The 16,704-nt window shown below is 44.2% G+C and overlaps 3 protein-coding genes across 5 annotated transcripts; 1 reads left to right on the top strand and 2 right to left on the bottom strand.

The window, feature by feature from the left end:
• Positions 1-420: 420 nt before the first annotated feature.
• On the top strand, positions 421-3,887 carry LOC127299323 (uncharacterized). The gene is made up of 2 exons (XM_051329267.2): positions 421-1,417; positions 1,997-3,887. Exons 1-2 carry the CDS (start codon positions 432-434, stop codon positions 3,885-3,887), a joined length of 2,877 nt encoding a protein of 958 aa, XP_051185227.2. The 5' UTR covers positions 421-431.
• Positions 3,888-4,236: 349 nt separating this feature from the next.
• LOC127298473 (uncharacterized) lies at positions 4,237-8,956 on the bottom strand. Its single transcript, XM_051328322.2, has 6 exons — positions 8,383-8,956; positions 7,021-7,166; positions 5,583-5,751; positions 5,382-5,480; positions 4,934-5,016; positions 4,237-4,815 (listed from the first exon to the last, which is right to left on the bottom strand). Exons 1-6 carry the CDS (start codon positions 8,776-8,778, stop codon positions 4,686-4,688), a joined length of 1,023 nt encoding a protein of 340 aa, XP_051184282.1. The 5' UTR covers positions 8,779-8,956; the 3' UTR covers positions 4,237-4,685.
• A 645-nt stretch (positions 8,957-9,601) lies between these two features.
• On the bottom strand, positions 9,602-16,646 carry LOC127298474 (uncharacterized). Of its 3 annotated transcripts, XM_051328324.2 has the most exons (8): positions 16,343-16,646; positions 15,845-15,930; positions 14,879-14,923; positions 13,004-13,330; positions 12,816-12,937; positions 11,060-11,102; positions 10,114-10,188; positions 9,602-9,862 (listed from the first exon to the last, which is right to left on the bottom strand). In XM_051328324.2, exons 4-8 carry the CDS (start codon positions 13,081-13,083, stop codon positions 9,793-9,795), a joined length of 390 nt encoding a protein of 129 aa, XP_051184284.1. In that variant the 5' UTR covers positions 13,084-13,330; positions 14,879-14,923; positions 15,845-15,930; positions 16,343-16,646; the 3' UTR covers positions 9,602-9,792. The 3 variants fall into 3 exon arrangements, 1 of the variants encoding a protein (XP_051184284.1); XR_007849788.2 differs by having other exon boundaries at positions 10,114-12,343; positions 12,816-13,330; XR_007849789.2 differs by lacking the exon at positions 11,060-11,102 and having other exon boundaries at positions 12,816-13,330.
• Positions 16,647-16,704: the final 58 nt, after the last annotated feature.

The following is a 16,704-nucleotide window of genomic DNA, read 5'->3' as shown; positions in this document are numbered from 1 at the left end:
AATGCTAAATTTCGCGGCAGCAGAACAGCATAAAAAGCCCAGCAAAGCTCCACCACTAGTCCACAAAACTATTGATTAAAGCAAATATCCCAGGTACTGCACCGGCTAGTGTACTCCAGCGTACATGCCTTTGGAAGTCGTCCACTGAAGCTTCGACGAACTGCACGAGACGGGACACTCAAGACACGTCGTGGTCGTCGGCATGTCTTTGGACTCGCCGGCGGCGCTAAAATGGAGTCAACATTTGCTTCTTATAACCATTAAGTAATCTGTGAAAGCTGACACATGCACAATTAGGACCTGTGTCACCATCGTCTACCATGCAAAATCGTCGCAACCCGTTCTGATGCTGACGAACATCACCGTCATCCATGCTATATATCCGAGCGCACGAGCTTCGGTCCATGTGGCGGCCTCTCACTCTGACAAAAATGGCGCCTATCGCCACGGCCACCACGAGCATCATGCTGGAGCTCCGCAAGTACCTCATGCTCATGGCCATCCTGGCGGCGACAGTGACCTACGTCGCCGGGCTCAACCCACCGGGCGGCGTGTGGCTGCGCACCGAGGACGGCCACCTCACAGGCGACCAGATCCTCGTCCTCACGGGCCGCCGCCGCTACGACGCCTTCTACTACAGCAACGCCGCCGCATTCATGGCCTCCATCGTCGTCATCCTCCTCCTGCTCCTCATGGAGCGGAGGATTGGCACGAGCAACAGGCTGCTCGTCCTCGCCGCGCTCCGAGTGGTCATGGTGCTCGACTTCTTCGCGGTCATGGTGGCCTACGCCGCCGGAGCCAGCCGGGGCACGGCCACAACAATCGTCGCCTCGCTGCTGGTTTCCACGGTCTCGGTCTACATCACGGGCTACGCCGCGTACCGTGCGCTCTTCAGGCCTAGACCACCGCCAGAGTCCCCCGGCGACGCGACGCTTAACCTTAGGCTCGAGCGGCGGCGCAAGACCCTCATGCTCTTCTGCATCTTCGCGGCAACCGTCACCTACTCGGCGGGGCTGAACCCGCCGGGCGGCTTCTGGCCTGACAGTCGGGAAGGCAGCCATCCTGGCAGCCCGGTTCTCGAGGAAGATCACCACACGCGGCGCTTCATCACCTTCTTCGTCTGCAACACCGCCGCGTTCATCGCGTCACTAAGGGGCATCATGCTCCTCACCACCATCAGAAGCAAGTTCAAGGACGGCGACGGCAACGGGCGGTGGTGGTACGTCCTCTACGGGCACGTCGTGGTGGCGCTGAGAGGCCTCCTCGTCGCCTACGGCTTCGGAAGCTGCAGGGAGACTCACTCCACTGTCTACGTCTTTGGACTGGTCTTCCCTGTTGTCGCCTACACTGGCATCCAATTCGTTATCCAGAGATACTGCTGGAATAAGCTCGTGGACCTTGCGGATAAAATACATAGGTAATCCATGCTTTTTCATGATTTGTTAGTTCAATTAATTGCATGATTAGACCCACTAGTCAAACTAAGGAGAGAGAGTTCAATTTCCCCATAGAAAACACATAATTCTACTCTTTTTTTAGCCCCTCAAAAGTTCGTTCAATTTTTCAACGAAATTTTGACAAAACCTGCAAAATTTCGATGGGTTCCGATACATATGTTTACCTCACCATTTTAGGACTTGATTTATCAAAAAATAAAAAGAAGTCAAATTTCATTGATCGAAATTAAAAACCCTAAAAGTACACACTGAACATAGTGACTTTAATATTTTACCATTTCAAAAAATACCTGTCATAAAATAGAGCTTATAGGGTAAAATATGGCATTTACTCTAAACTAAAAATATTAATACCCTAGTTTCATTTTTATGAACTTGGTCCAACTTAAAATATTTGACCGAGGACAAGATTGAAAAGCCTTGTGTACTTAGAGGGAGTGGGTATATAATCACTTCACTAACATAATGATGGATAGGTTTTTATCCGTTTCATCATATTTATCTTCTCTATATACGGACAACGTTTTTTTGCATTTCAGGCGTTTAAGCTCATACTGGACCAGCCTAAGACTGAGTTTGCGCTCATGCTGGAGAAGCATATGCTCTTGCTTGATCGATCCTGATGAGCAAACCACGGTAGAAGATGATGATGGACTTGGAACAGAGACGACGCCGGTAAAGAGGGCTCACACCGCAGTGCTGCTTCTTGCCACCCTCTCGGCGACCATCACGTACCAAGCAGGGATGAACCCACCGGGTGGCTTCTGGCCTGACAGCCGCGACGGACACGCCAGCGGCGACCCGATCCTCCTAACTACGCACGCGAAACGCTACAAGGTCTTCTTCGCCTTCAACTCCCTGGCGCTCGTGACCTCCATCATTGTCATCGCCATGGTCCTGACAAGGCGCACGTCCAGCGCCGTCCACAGGCACCACGCGCTGGAGGTCACCATGATCCTCGACCTGCTCAGCCTCGTGGTCGCCTACACCGTTGGGTGTGGTCGCGACGTGAACACTTCCGTCCGAGTGATCGCCCTGGCTGGTGGCGTCCTGGTCTGCGTCGTGATCCACATTGTATTTTTCACGCTCAAAAACAGGAGAGAGACGCCGGAGCTGCTGAAGAAGAAGCGCAAGCTGCTGCTGCTGTTTGCCATCCTGGTCGTCACCATCACCTACCAGGCTGGGCTCACTCCACCAGGGGGCTTCTGGCTCGAGGACGATGCCGATCACCACGCCGCAGGCTACACCGTGCTCTCCAACACTTACCCGCACCGTTACACAGCCTTCTTCTACTGCAACGCGGTGAGCTTCATGTCCTCGGTGGCGACCATCATCCTGCAGGTGAATCCGCACATGTACGAGCTGGGCATCATGTGCCAGGCGCTCTACCTGTGCGCGGTATCGGCATTGTTCGGCCTCATTGGGGCATACGCCGCCGGAAGCTCTCGTCGCCTAGGAACGTCTCTCTCTGTGGTTGAACTGGCAGCCGGTGTGTTTGTCTTCATCGTCATGCTGCTCCTAGCACTCAAGTTTCTGAGTAGATGCAAGATATTCTGCCACGGAAGCAATGAGTTGCCACCGCAGCCACAGGAAGCAAGGGAAGAGGAGCCCCAGCCCAAGGAAGAAGACAATGTAACGGAGGAAGGCGACTCCGACGAGACCCAGCCCAAGGAAGAAGAAGACAATGTAATGGAGGAAGATGACTCCAACGAGGAGACCCAGCCCCAGCCCGAGGAAGGAGGAGACCACTCTGATGAGGAGTCCCAGACCCAGCCCCAAGTAGGTGGGGGAGACGACTCAGACGACAGAGACACTGCTAGATACACCACGCGCAAGTACCTGATGCTGGTGAGCATCCTAGTGGCGAGCGTCACCTACCAAGCCGGTCTCATCCCGCCAGGTGGGGTATGGCCAGATAGTGTCAACGGGCATACTGCGGGCAACCCGGTCCTGCATGACAGCAACGAGCGCCGGTACAGCTTGTTCTTCTACAGCAACTCCGTCTCCTTCCTGGCATCCATCGTCGTCATCTTCCTGCTACAGCTGGATGAGCCGCTGTTTGCCCGGAAGGCCAGGTCGCCTTCCACAGCTGGAGGAGCCCCCACATGTCGTAGCAAGTCCGACGAGCTGCTCCGGGTGGCGCAGTCCTCCATCCTGCTGGCCCTTCTTTTCCTGCTCATCGCCTACGCCTCAGGCTGCAGCCGTAGGTGGGAGATTTTTGGGTACGTCGTCGTGCTCACCGTCGCCGTGCTGCTCTACATCACCATCCATGTGCTGTTGTCATGCCGTGACGAGAAACCTGGACAAGTAACACCTCTGGCTCAGGAGGCTGAGCAGGCTCGTGGTAGTAGCCACTGTACTGACGGGCTGTGCAGATGTAAATGCCATGAGAAGGACGGGGAAAGAATGCAGGAGGAAAGCGAGGTCTAGAGATAGCTTTAGCCCGGATGCAACAACCCAAATGCTTGCTTGGGACAGTTATGTTACTCCGGAGCTTTAGCCGGATGGATTTCTGTTGACATTACCTCTGCCCTTTGTATGTTTCAGGGATGCTGAGTTCATATTTTTATTCTTTTTAGGTAACCACTGCCTCCCCGTGATTTTTCTTCTAAAGGGATATCAAACTGACTGTCTTACAGTAAACAAAATAAAGAAACACCCAGAGCACGCAAATGGGGCCTGCGTGTCATTCCCGTTAAGATTTTGGTCCATGGCATTGCAAATATTGCCTATACTTGGTATGAAAGGAGAGAACATTAAACTCATGTTGCGCCATCACTTCCAGAAGGGCTTCTATATATTAACATCATTTGGTTGCAATAACAAATGTGTAGCCTATATTATTCCCAGAGATCAAAATTGTATATACATAAACAGAATTGCAAGCATAGCACACCGGAAGCCTTATTCATTTGTACCAAAATGTTACCTGTTACCTGACGGGTGTCATCCTTAAAACTTTTCCGGAAGGCGTTCAGATATAATTACCTTACAAGCTTTCATGGCTGAACTTTTTGTTTCGAAGCATTGATATGCTGAACCACTGCAGTGCTGATTAATGTCTTCATTCTCTGGACTTCATTTTCAAGGCGTATTGGAGTGTCAACTCTGAAGAATAGTCCGGACCAAGTTGATGGATACAATAAAATTTCCAGAATTTGTTCTTGACCGATCTTCCTATCTGTATCATGTGCTCATGACCAATATATGTCCACAACTACTTTCCAGTTAATTTTGCGGTTTGTCAGATGATGAGGAGGTTGCCCCTAGAAGAGACGAAAGCGATGGACGCATCAAAAGATATAATGCGGGTCCCAGCAAAGGGATAAGTGCCAGAGGCAGAACCCAACCACTTTTCCTGCAAATGGAATTAGAAAAATAATGGGACATCTGTTGCATGCATTTCCTTATTTTGCATCAGGCAAGGAGTAAATTTTATACGCTACGATTATAAGAATGGGGACTAGAACTCTTACCATCGCCTTGCTGTCATATCATTGTAGACCCAGAATGGTGAGAAGGCCGAGAGCAAAGTGAAATCAATAGATGTAACATGGATCTGATATATGACATGAAACAACACGAAATTAGTTCAACCTCACCATTTCCGTGCCATCTAAAGTTCTAAACATAGGCTGGAAATTATTCAGCCTAGAAAGTTCTGTACTTTCTAGAGTAACATATATTCATTCCATTTCAAAATATAGCAACCATATAAAATCAGATTATGAGTAGAATAATGATTACAAATTGATTATGGTGTATACTTGCAACAATTTTGCAGCCGTTAATTGACATAACTGGACAAGCATATAGGCGTAACAAACATGAAAATTGCATGTGCATCGCAAACATTTACTATATGATATGGTTTCGTTATTTTTTATTCATGCTTTGCCAAGAATTGAATAAGGCAAAACTTACAAACTTGCTCTCTCTCGCGTACTGAAAAAATTCCTGCCAATCAGCACCTCCAGCTTTGGCTGCATATATAATCAGTCCAAGGCCCACGGCAAATGTTACCTGCAACATGATTGGAAAAGAATCTTGTAACCCACTAGGGTATACTGCATGCTACTTAAATCAAGATTTTGAGAATGTAAAGACAATGCAACTGGAGCATACTCCTGCAGTTAATTTTGATTCAAGAAATTTTAATGGCCATTGTCCAATTTCATCTTCATCAATGGCAGGTGGAGGAGGTTTCCATAGAACGAAGTAAGGAATCAAGGCATATGCTCCTCCAAAGCATGAAAGGACCAGGAATGGCCAGACAGGAATCTTGCTGTTTGAACTGCAAAAGTACATACAAGGTGATGTAGTACAATATCATAGCAAACAGGTCTTGCTAATGTTACATCCTTATGTTTGTTTTGTCATGTAGATCAAGAAATGCATTACCAAGAATGCTGGATTAGCAGACCATGCAAAAGAATGTTGGCTTCCCCATGTTTGGCAAATAGGTTCATCAAGTTTTTAAGATGCACATTAGTAGAAAAATGAAAATCATTGTGCTAATAAAAAAACACTTCTCCTGGAGAATGAATGTACTACTATGTTAGTGGCTAGAGTAACTCCAAAAAATAATGAAGCTAACAAATACTGCAATGATACATCATAATAATTGTTATAAAATGCAAATGGATCTTTGGTCAAATGGATGTTATTGACCAAAACAATGATTCGTGACAGATCCATGAGCCAACATGTGCTTGTGTTGGTTTGTAAAGTTGCACATGTACCCATCGGGATTTTCTCTCAGGAAACAGATTGAGGTGTGGCTAGGGTTACATAGTAGCTCAGCTCGGTCAAGCTTCACCTAGGATAATTAGCTTAACAAGCAAAAGCTGTGCTCAGCTTGGGAGAAAGCTCGAGTTAGCTCTATGTGCTATTTTCAGGTTCATTAGAAAATCCACATCGACAAAACATGCATCGCAAAATCAGTAAATAACAGCCTGATGCATGCTCAATTTCTATTCTACTGAATCTACAAATAACCTAGCAGACTTTGGACTAAATAATTGTCAGACTAAATCTTGAGAGAGGAGAACAATCTACTATCTATGTCGGGGTTGGGTAGCCAGGTGGGTTTAAAAAGTGTCCCTGCTGGGCCAGGACCTCACACTCATGTTTTTTTACAAACTACTTGTATGTTTGGCTCCTATCAGAACAGGCCAAAAATCCTGCTTAGCTTGTTAAGGGCATGATTTCAATCCAAACTGACAATACAATCTATTTTTCTCAAGGAACACGATACACTCATTTGGCCCATGAGGTTTTGAGTTTTTTCGATCCTATGTTTACCTTAAAATCCAGAAAAAGCTGGAAAATGATTACATGAACATAATGAGCAGCATGAGTACATTTCATTTGATGTAAGTATGTAGATAACCATTTTAGTACAGCAAGAGAACTTTATTTTCATATAAACAGATACATGAGATAAGAGATATATTGAGAAAATGCTTAAATCAAACTACTATGCAATATGATATTTTTCTCCGGTACAATGTTGGATAGCAAAAAGGAAGCACATGACTAGAAAATTTTCTGATCCAATTACCTTCTTGCGGTAGGAAGAAGCAACATGCTGTACACTAGTGGCCAGATTCCCATTATGTACCACAGAGACACAAGAACATCATTCATTCGGAAGCCATCGTCACCTTTAAGATAAAGAAGCTTCTGCAAGAAGTATGTGTCTCTGTACTGCAACGAAAATAGGTGAAGAATTAGAAGTGATAAATCCATTTGAAGCAACTATGCAGAGATAAGATGCAACCAAACTCCAACCAGATAGAAACTAATTTAAACCATCCGAACGTAAGATGAAATCTAACTCAAAACAACTTAACTCTAGATAACATATCCACTAAATAATGCAAACTAGACTAACGGTCACATGCCACACAACTGTGAGTACTGTTCATGCAACACTTACAGCACAAATAGTCCCTAGGGGTATGTAGCAAGAAAAGACATTATATCTGTAACCCAGAAAAATATGTCAACAGTTTACGCCAGGGAACGGTTCATTCTTGGTAATCCCCTGTGGCAGTAGAATGTATGAGTGACTGATAAAGACTTGAAGCGGGATCTGCAATTTCCGAAAAGTATTTCTAGAATAACTCCAAAGGGTTATTAATAATTAATTGCAACCATCCTTCTTTTTTGGTTTTTGGTTGATCACATTCACATACCATGGTCAGTGAAACTATACAGCTAGAGAATTTCACTTCAAGTAATGAGGGATAAGTTCCTAAGAGTGTCGAAAATACTATACACACTGGATGTATTTAAACTTTTAAAGTTATTGATGGCTCACTTATTTCAACAAAATTCTGGTTTAACAAATTCATCAGATTATACCCTTTTCATGAAAAACTGCAGTTTATAAGTACCAGAAAATTCAAAGATCTTACTAATATAGCAGCACAAGGTATTGTGTAGCAAATAGACAATGCTAAAATGACCTTACTAATATACCAGTATCCAACAATAGTTTTAGCGTATAGGCTACGAACTCATGATCATAGCCTGGAGAATCCATATATCACTGAAAGGACAACTGCACAAACCAGAACATTTATCGATGGTATGATAAAATGTGTGGGCCATTTATTTTTTTTCCATGAAAACCCTGAATCGTTGATCTAAGCCACTGTCCAAACCATCTCCATTTATCAGCACTGATCACCGTCATAATCAGATTACCAAGAATACACACTTCTCACCAAGTAACAGGCAATCAAACCCAGACGGATGTGTATTCTTTGGAACAACATTGTCAGGGCAAAGACAACATAGAAAGCCAGCAATATGATTGTCACGGATACTAGTATACTACTACAAACAAGGACTTATGTTCACCAAAATGCTGCAAAGCAATGGACAGTTGGTAAATTCCCATGGAGGAATAACGTACCGGCGTCTGGTTTGGCGCGAGCTGAAAGACATAATACATGAGCCCCGCATATATCCCGAAGAGCAGCACGGACGTGCTCCAGTCGCTCAGCTGCCCACCACCGCCACCGCCGCCGCCTCCTCCAATCTGGGCCTTAGCTAATTGTTTCTTGATCTCTTCTTTATCCCGCTCCTCCGCGGCATCGACTCCCGGCGGCGGGTCTTGTAGGGAGGAGTCACGGCAGACTTGGGCCCATCCCCGGCGCCCAAAGGGAGACCCGTAAAGGGAGGTGAAAAAAGTATGGCCATTGGTTCTGGAAATGGCGGCAATTCTTGCGAGGTCAAGGCGTGGTGGTTTGCGGAACGGCAAGTGCCGGGGAGCGTGGCCGCAGGTGAGCACGAGCGAGGGGGAGACCATGTTGGTGGGGTGGAGAGGAGGGAGTGCGAAGGGTGGGAGTGCACCAGGACGCGCGCCTCCCTCGAGCTTCCAGCAGGGGAGAGAGGGAAGAGTGAGGGCCCGGAGGGGGACGGCCAGGAGGGGAGGGGAGGAAGAAGACGACCTGTTGCGGGGAGAAACAGGAGGAGAGGATAAGCCTATGAATTCGACGAAGGGTGTGTGTATCCCTCAAACCCTGCATTTTTTTTAGAGGTAATTGCACCGCTCATACAATAACTTGTCTTTTCAGTGCAAAATCATACAACAACTTGCAAAACGTGTTCCCGCGGTACACAACTTGTATTTCAGGTGCAAATTCATACAAAACGCTAGGAGCCTGACACATGGTGTACCATGTTGGATCAGAAACTTTGCAACAAAGTCTGTAAAGAACAGAGTATTAGCAAACAGGTCCTCAGTTCCATGAGGCCCCAGGGAAAGAAAAGTCGCGTCTTTTTTTTGGCCGGCGGCGTGAACTCCCGCAGAGATGTCGGTCATTGGCGCATCTCGTACCATGCCATACATAGAAGAATCGAGCCAAATCAAGGCACCGACAGCACCTGGGGTCTACAAACCACCAAGGCAGCAACCGCACGCGAGTGAATCACTGCTATATTAAATCACTAGATTTAGATGTGCGCCTTGGCGCACGATCCCGTGAAGTTCACTCCAATTCGCAGTTTGTATAGCAACAATGAAAACCATGTGAGAAAAAGATAATATGTTATTGGCTTGGTGCCTTAGAAGAGCAAATCTGATAGTCAAAATTATATGGTAGCTCAAATATATATGACTCATAGTAAGCTGGGATGCATAATAATACTAATGAACCAATAAGTAACGCAACAATGTGGCCAAGAAATCCATGGCAAGATGTAGATCAATGTCACACAATAGTTCTTGATCCAAGGAAAACATTCCGGCCTGAATATCAAGCCTTTCAACCTAAAAGTAGCAAACTCTTGTACAAAGCACAATCAACTCATGATCCTCTCTCTACTGGATCAGATTGTCATCATCATCAGGTAGTGGTTGCGCTGTTACGGCAGCAAGCACATCCTCATGCCTGCAAACATCGTATTAAAAACAATCAGCAATCCAGTCATTCATCTAAGGGTGTCAAGTGGGATCCCACTTTTGTCCCACTTGTAGTATAATTTGACTTTTTTAGTACAAATTTTGACATCAAAATTTGAACTATATAGTACAAAATGACATCCCACCGGGATCCCACCTTGACACCCTACATTCATCTGTTTCAAATAAGAGGAGCACCCGTGGCAGTGGAATGATACGAAAAATAGGACTGACACTTACTGTTGCTGCTTAGGTAGGTTGAAGGTCACTTCCAGGGGCTTGAGAGTCACAGGCTTCAACAAAGTGTTGGCATCACTAACATCATCATATACAAATAATAATTAATATAAATGGCCATGGATACTGTACCAATTAATTAAAAAAAACAAAGAGTCAGAGATGAATTAACCATGGATACTGCAAAAATCAATCCAAAAGAACAGTCAACCAGAAATTATAACGGATACCAGTATGCATGAGCAAGTAGCGACAACCAAAGAAAAGTACAGTGAGCATTTTACTAACTTTCAGATAAAGAGAATGGATCAAGCGTACGGTACCCTGCGAACAACAAATAATTATTCATCTAAGGTAACGGTTACAAGTTAAATAATGCATCTACCTATTGAGACTATATAACACATTCATCTGTAGAAACATTAGCTAAAATTTCTCTGTGTTTTTAGAATAATTAACAACCTATGAAGAACAAATAATAATATGGAAATGAAAGCATTACAACTTAACCAAGACATCGAACTATTGTGACAACAGAACACTCATGCAGAAACATTAGCTGAAATTCATTGCCTTTTCAGAATAAGCAACACATAACACTTGCCAATGAAAGAGTGTTTGTATCAAGAAGTTGCATAAGTCACTTTTCCTAACAAAAGTGTACTGCACACCAAGACCTACCAATGGACTAACAAACATAGCTTTACACGGAAAAAATATGGCCACCCTGATATTATTTTAGTAGTATCTTAGGATGAAGGAAATATTTTCTTTTCCATTAGTACTCAAAAAATCTTAGTGTTGCGGAGAATAGCAAGTTCAATTCGAGCACCAACATAGTACGAGCGACGATTTCAGCAGTATGCGTAGAGTGAAAGTTAAGAGAATCTGAATAAGGTCAGTTAGCATGAGCTAGACGAAGGCAAAAGATATGATCTCCACATTGTACCTGAACCAGTGAATGATGCATATAATTTCTAAAGTCAATGTGCCTGGATTTACAGTTGAAAATAGAGTAATCAGTAGAGAGACATAGATAAAATCAATGAATCGTGCACATAGAGTAATCGGAACAACAACAATATAAAAACAATGTTAATGAAAAGCAGAATAGAAAATAGAAAACACTAAAGCTGAAAGTGTTTGAACTATTTTCCTATCAGGACTTGATCTTATTGATACGTTACAAAAAAACTTCATTCGAATCGTCTGATTCCTCTTCACCGAAGAAGCATGTGCTCGAAATAACCGAGCACGGGCTTTTCTGGTCAAAACGAGTCTTGTCTAAAACAGTTCTGAAAATATTCAAACATGCATGATTTTGATATAAACAGATAGAGTTTCTTTTTTCTGAACATTCGGTTATCTTATTTGCATTTTTCCGATTATATATGAATTAGTTATGATTTTCACAAGCTAAAAAACATTTCTGGAAAACAGAAAACTGCAGAATACGGAATTAGTTCTTCAAACTCTCTGAAAAGGTCTCACTGACTTTGTTAAGAAGCACTGAGTTTAGATGTAGTCTTCCTACCATCATGCATCGTTTATCAATACCCCCTTGGAGAATGATCTGGTCATGATCTTTTTGCCGGCATCGCAAGTTTGAGTGACCGTGCATATATCGTTTTTCATATGTAGTACAAACAAACTCTCATTACATAAATAGCACCATTTTTTCATATGTAAGAGGGCACATGAAATGGGAAGCGAATTCAGATTGGAGATTTCGCCTCATTGGCGCGAAAAGATTTTTGGGAAATAGCATCTTTAGTATAAAGATTGATAAGCTGGCATTATTTTTTCTTACCGAACACATACCAATGATATTTTAAGACCTGTGTAATTGTAATTACTTAAATTTAGGTCTAATCCTGTAATCTGTGAATCATGCAAGGCTAACCTATACCTTTTAAAATCTATGAAAAAAGAAGAGAAAATCCTTAGTATACATGCTCAACTAATATGTGCATCAGTTTCTTAGTGGTCGATAATGAAGACCCATAAGTATGGTTAAAGGGCAGGGCTTAGCATATTAATTTTTACATGGTAGCATCCTAGCAGGACGTGAAGATCCTTTTCAGGGATCCAAAACTAACCTAGACCAGAAGAATTTATATACAACTTATTTGAGCCTTTTGTCACTTATTAGGAGAAGTAACCATACCGATAATGTAAACTTTGGGGCATTCGTTTAGAACCTGAAAATATAGAACCTGAGTGGCAGAGTGTCCTATCAAACAAAGAGCGCAACTTAGATGTAAAAAGGAGCTACAATATAACTATTAGGACTAATGCACCAAAATGCTGGCCAAATCGACAATTATACTGGGCAAAAAATAATCCCCTTGCCCATCCTATCAAATAAGACCAGCTCAATTTCACCACCTTAATTTGCACCGACATGACAGAACCAACACCTAACAAAATCGATTGGATCCGGTGGAGACATATACACAATGACATATATATAAATCAGAAATTCAATGTCCTGTGAGGATTCTAGGTAGAAGAGAAGGAGAGATGGAGACAGGAAGTACATGGTTACCAAAGGATGCGACAAATGCAGCTAGGCTCTCATGGGACTAAATTATACAACAAAAAGTGGCTACTGCCAGGAGCACGAAGATTATCAAACATTCAGGCATATCTACACCATATATAGGAACTGAAGAAAGATCAAGTCCACATGGGGAGATGGTTACCTGTGGAAGACTCCGGATTATCAGTCAGACTTGGGAGATCATCGATTGGGGTCAAAGCATAAGTACACACGGGCCATGGGGTAATCCATGAGATTATCATCGATCTCCGCACGGTTTTGTATCTGCCGAACCTAATCATGAGTTCACCTTCCACGGGCTTGTATAGTTTTTTCGCTGCAGTTACCTACCTACGCAGCTCATAGACTTTGCCCTGTTTCATTTTTTCCATGAACTGGTTTACCAAACCCGCAGCAATCTCCCCATACATATCATTTCCCTAAAAAACAAGAAGACAACAACAAATAAGTAATAAGCAATAGGACCAGTAACCCAGTGGAACAAGAACAATGTGCCTCAGTCAATATCTTTGTATCCTGGAACACAAACACAGTATCAGTATGTTTGATGGGTCCCACATCCGTCCCTCCATGGTGCTGCCAGAGGCGAGACACATACACATGGATCGTCCATTCCTGATGTCCCTGGGTAAGCTCACTCAGTTGATTGATCGGCATCTGTGCAGAAGGAAAATAAAGAGGAGTTAGCCAAAGCAAAGGAAGCAAAATGACATACAAATTAAAACGGCACATGGCAGAAGGGTACCCCAGAAAGGAAAGCAGGAAGATAAAACCACATCGAACAAATAAGGTAGAGGACCATCGAACGCATGATAGACAGAGGCAATGTCCATAGCAAAACATTGATGTGGGCTAGCACAGATACGATTGAACAAGTGCACAAAACCAAAAACACGCGTAGGTTGTACAAGCAACAAAAGAAACCAGGTATTATAAACAAACAGTAGAACATAAGCTATAATATGAACATGCATACGGTAGAACATCATTCCCGAGTTAAATGAACGGATTTAAAGACCTCCGGATAGACCACGTTCTTCGTCTGCGATCCGCAGGTCTTATCTTCATTGACTATCAATATTTTCAGGGATTTTCTAGAGGTTACGCAAGATACAGCCACATATAATTGTCCATGGGAAAACACCAGTGTTTTTAGGTACAGAACAACAGAATCTAGGGTCTGTCCCTGGCTCTTATTTATAGTCATAGGATAAGACACACGTATTGGGAACTACCGTCGTACAAGAATGAATGTCCACTTAGTTTTTCTTGCTATCAACTCAATTCATGGTATATAGATTACATCTCCCACATGCGACCCTGTGATGATGACAGCTTTCAGCACACGGTCAGCAAGATCAACAACAATAAGTCGTATGCCATTGCAGCACAGGCCAGTAGACTTGCTCAGGTTTCTAAGCAACATAATAGGAACACCCATGGTTTTAAAGGCGTTAAGGCGTCTTGGAGCGGTTTGGGGGCGCTTTGGCGCCTTAGATCGTTTTCTTATACATGCACAATAAAATGAATATCCTTGAGAACAATGAGTTCGGAAGAAGAAAAACACTACATGTCACAAATGGAAGAAATAAGCTGATTACAAAGCATTTGCCATTTGCCAATGTACTGGATCACTAACATGATATACAGAGCCATCACTAGCATCGCCCAAGACAACACGACCCGACCGAGCTACCAAAACTGCAAGAATGATGGCAGACCGTGCAAGATTCCTATAGGCTTGCATTCCCTCATAATTAAAGTCTCGTACTACAAACCCATACAAATGCTGCAAGAAGCGCACAACTTGCAGGGCCGACACCTCGTACGGGCATCATAAACCAGCCGACGCGGAAGTCCAAAAAAAGAACCGGGTGGGTGTGGCTCCCTCCCGGGCAACATCGATCTCAAGCTCCACGCCTCCCAGGACGGAACCATCACCACCCACATCACACAGGTAGGAATGATATGAAAACCGACAGTGTGGGGCGACCATCTCCAACAGATGCATACGGTAATAGTAGACAGCGCACATCCTATAGCACCAGAAAAAACCCAAACACTCAACGCACAACAAAAACAGGGGAAAAAACCACAGTGCACACCCTCATTAGGAGCATAGCATTTTCAGACATGAACAAAGACAAAAATATATACAGGCCAGAGGTAAACATGCGATACCATAAAACAGGTAAGGGAAACTACCTGAATAACAAGCAGTCGCAGGAACAACTCACAGTAGCACACGCCCTGAAACAAACACACCATAGCTGAGACACACACGTGATAGCACCGATAAAAAGAATTTGTACATAAGAAATTCAATTAAATCCTAAAGCAAGAGAGTAGCAGAAAAAATAAAACAATTAAGGGGAATACAAAAATGTAAGACTCAACTAATTCCAACGACAGGGAAACCACTCTAGCAACAACACAAAGATGTGTATGGCCTACTAAGGACAACCGACAAATCAAGACAGAGCTGCAATGCGTGTGGTAACCATTGGACTGATCAATTGTACATGCATGAGTTATTTCTAAAAATACTGGAGCATATTCGTAATGAAAGGAATGTGCATACCACAGTGGTGTTGTCAATTTAGGGAGAAACCTCTTGAATATGTTGCCTCAGAAACAATAATCCTAATCCTCATATTTAAATATGATCATCTTCAGGATAGAATCTATTGACTGGTACTGCCCACCCTCGTGTGTAACAGCACCGCACCTATTTTCCCCTAGCCTCTACCCATCCCCTATTTTTTATTTTATGTACCATCCAAAATACTTATACTAAACTGTTTTGAACTTGCAAAATTACCTGCGGCCATGTTTTGCTTCTATTGTAAACCCAACTCACTATTTTTGGACTTCCCAAGATTTTGCTTGAATTCTAAACAAGGCAGGAAAATCTTACCAAATTCTAATCATTGAGATTTTATTAAGAAACACAGTGTAAGACTTTGCTATTTTTTTTAGATCAGCCAACTGACACCACCTAAAAAATTAGGACTAAGCAGGCAAACAACGGGGCACCCAGGACATGAGCCCTCAAATTCAGTGAATTACAGAGAAACAAAATGTGCAACCACATATTATTATGTATGAATGTTTGCATCCATTCTACTTAGCTAGCAAAGCAACATAGTGCGTTCCTAGGAGAGCACTTACCACGAGCTGCCCAGGACAGCAGACCAAGAAAGAACCTGCAACCAGCCGCTTCCACCCGACATGGCAGCCTCCACGAAAGCGACGACCTGCCAGGAAGCAATGGTGGGACAAAAATAAATAAGGTCAGCACTCAGCAGTCAGCCGCAGTCCAGAGAAGGGAAGCGGGACCAAAATCACACCAAAACGAATCCAGGAAGCGGATCGAAAAGGAAGATGACAAGAACAAAAGCAGGAAGGGACCAAATCCGAGCTAAAAAGAACACGGAAGGATCCTGTCGGCCAGATCTGGAAGAAACAAGCGAAAGGAAAAAAAAAGTTGTCTTCCAGGAGCCCAAGAAAAATCCGCAGATCGACATCAAGCAGAAACAATCAAAAGCGCATCAACATCGAAAGAACCTAGCAGTTCTACCCGAATAAAAAAGAAAGATTTTTTTGCAGAACACGAAGAGGAACGATGGGGAATAAATGTAAATTCCCATAGGTCAAACGGAGGCTCACCTTATCCGAACGCACCGCGGCCTCCTCCTCTAGCCGGAGACGCGCTGGCGGACGGTGTTGGAAGTGTGAGGGCACTCGTCGATGGCCTGGCGGTGTCCTCCCCGTGCGCCTCCTCATCTCGTCGTGCACTGCTGCCCGTTGACGGCGGCCTCCTCCTCTCGCCGGAGACGCGCTGGCGGACGGAGGTTGCTCGTCGGCGGCCTGGTGGTGCTCTCCCCGCGGGCGTCGATGCACGCTTCCGACGGCGGAGTGACGAGGCGGACGGCAAAGGCGAAGCGGAAGGGACGAGGGGAAAGTGAGGAGGATGGGCTCTCCGCGGAGGAGGTCGCCGAGATGGTGCACCTGCTCCTCTCTCTCCTGCA

This window comes from Lolium perenne, chromosome 5 (assembly GCF_019359855.2).
Source record: "Lolium perenne isolate Kyuss_39 chromosome 5, Kyuss_2.0, whole genome shotgun sequence".
In the NCBI taxonomy this organism is placed as follows: domain Eukaryota; kingdom Viridiplantae; phylum Streptophyta; class Magnoliopsida; order Poales; family Poaceae; genus Lolium; species Lolium perenne.
Note: the sequence above shows the minus strand (reverse complement) of the source record. Positions and strands in the feature narration are given on the sequence as shown.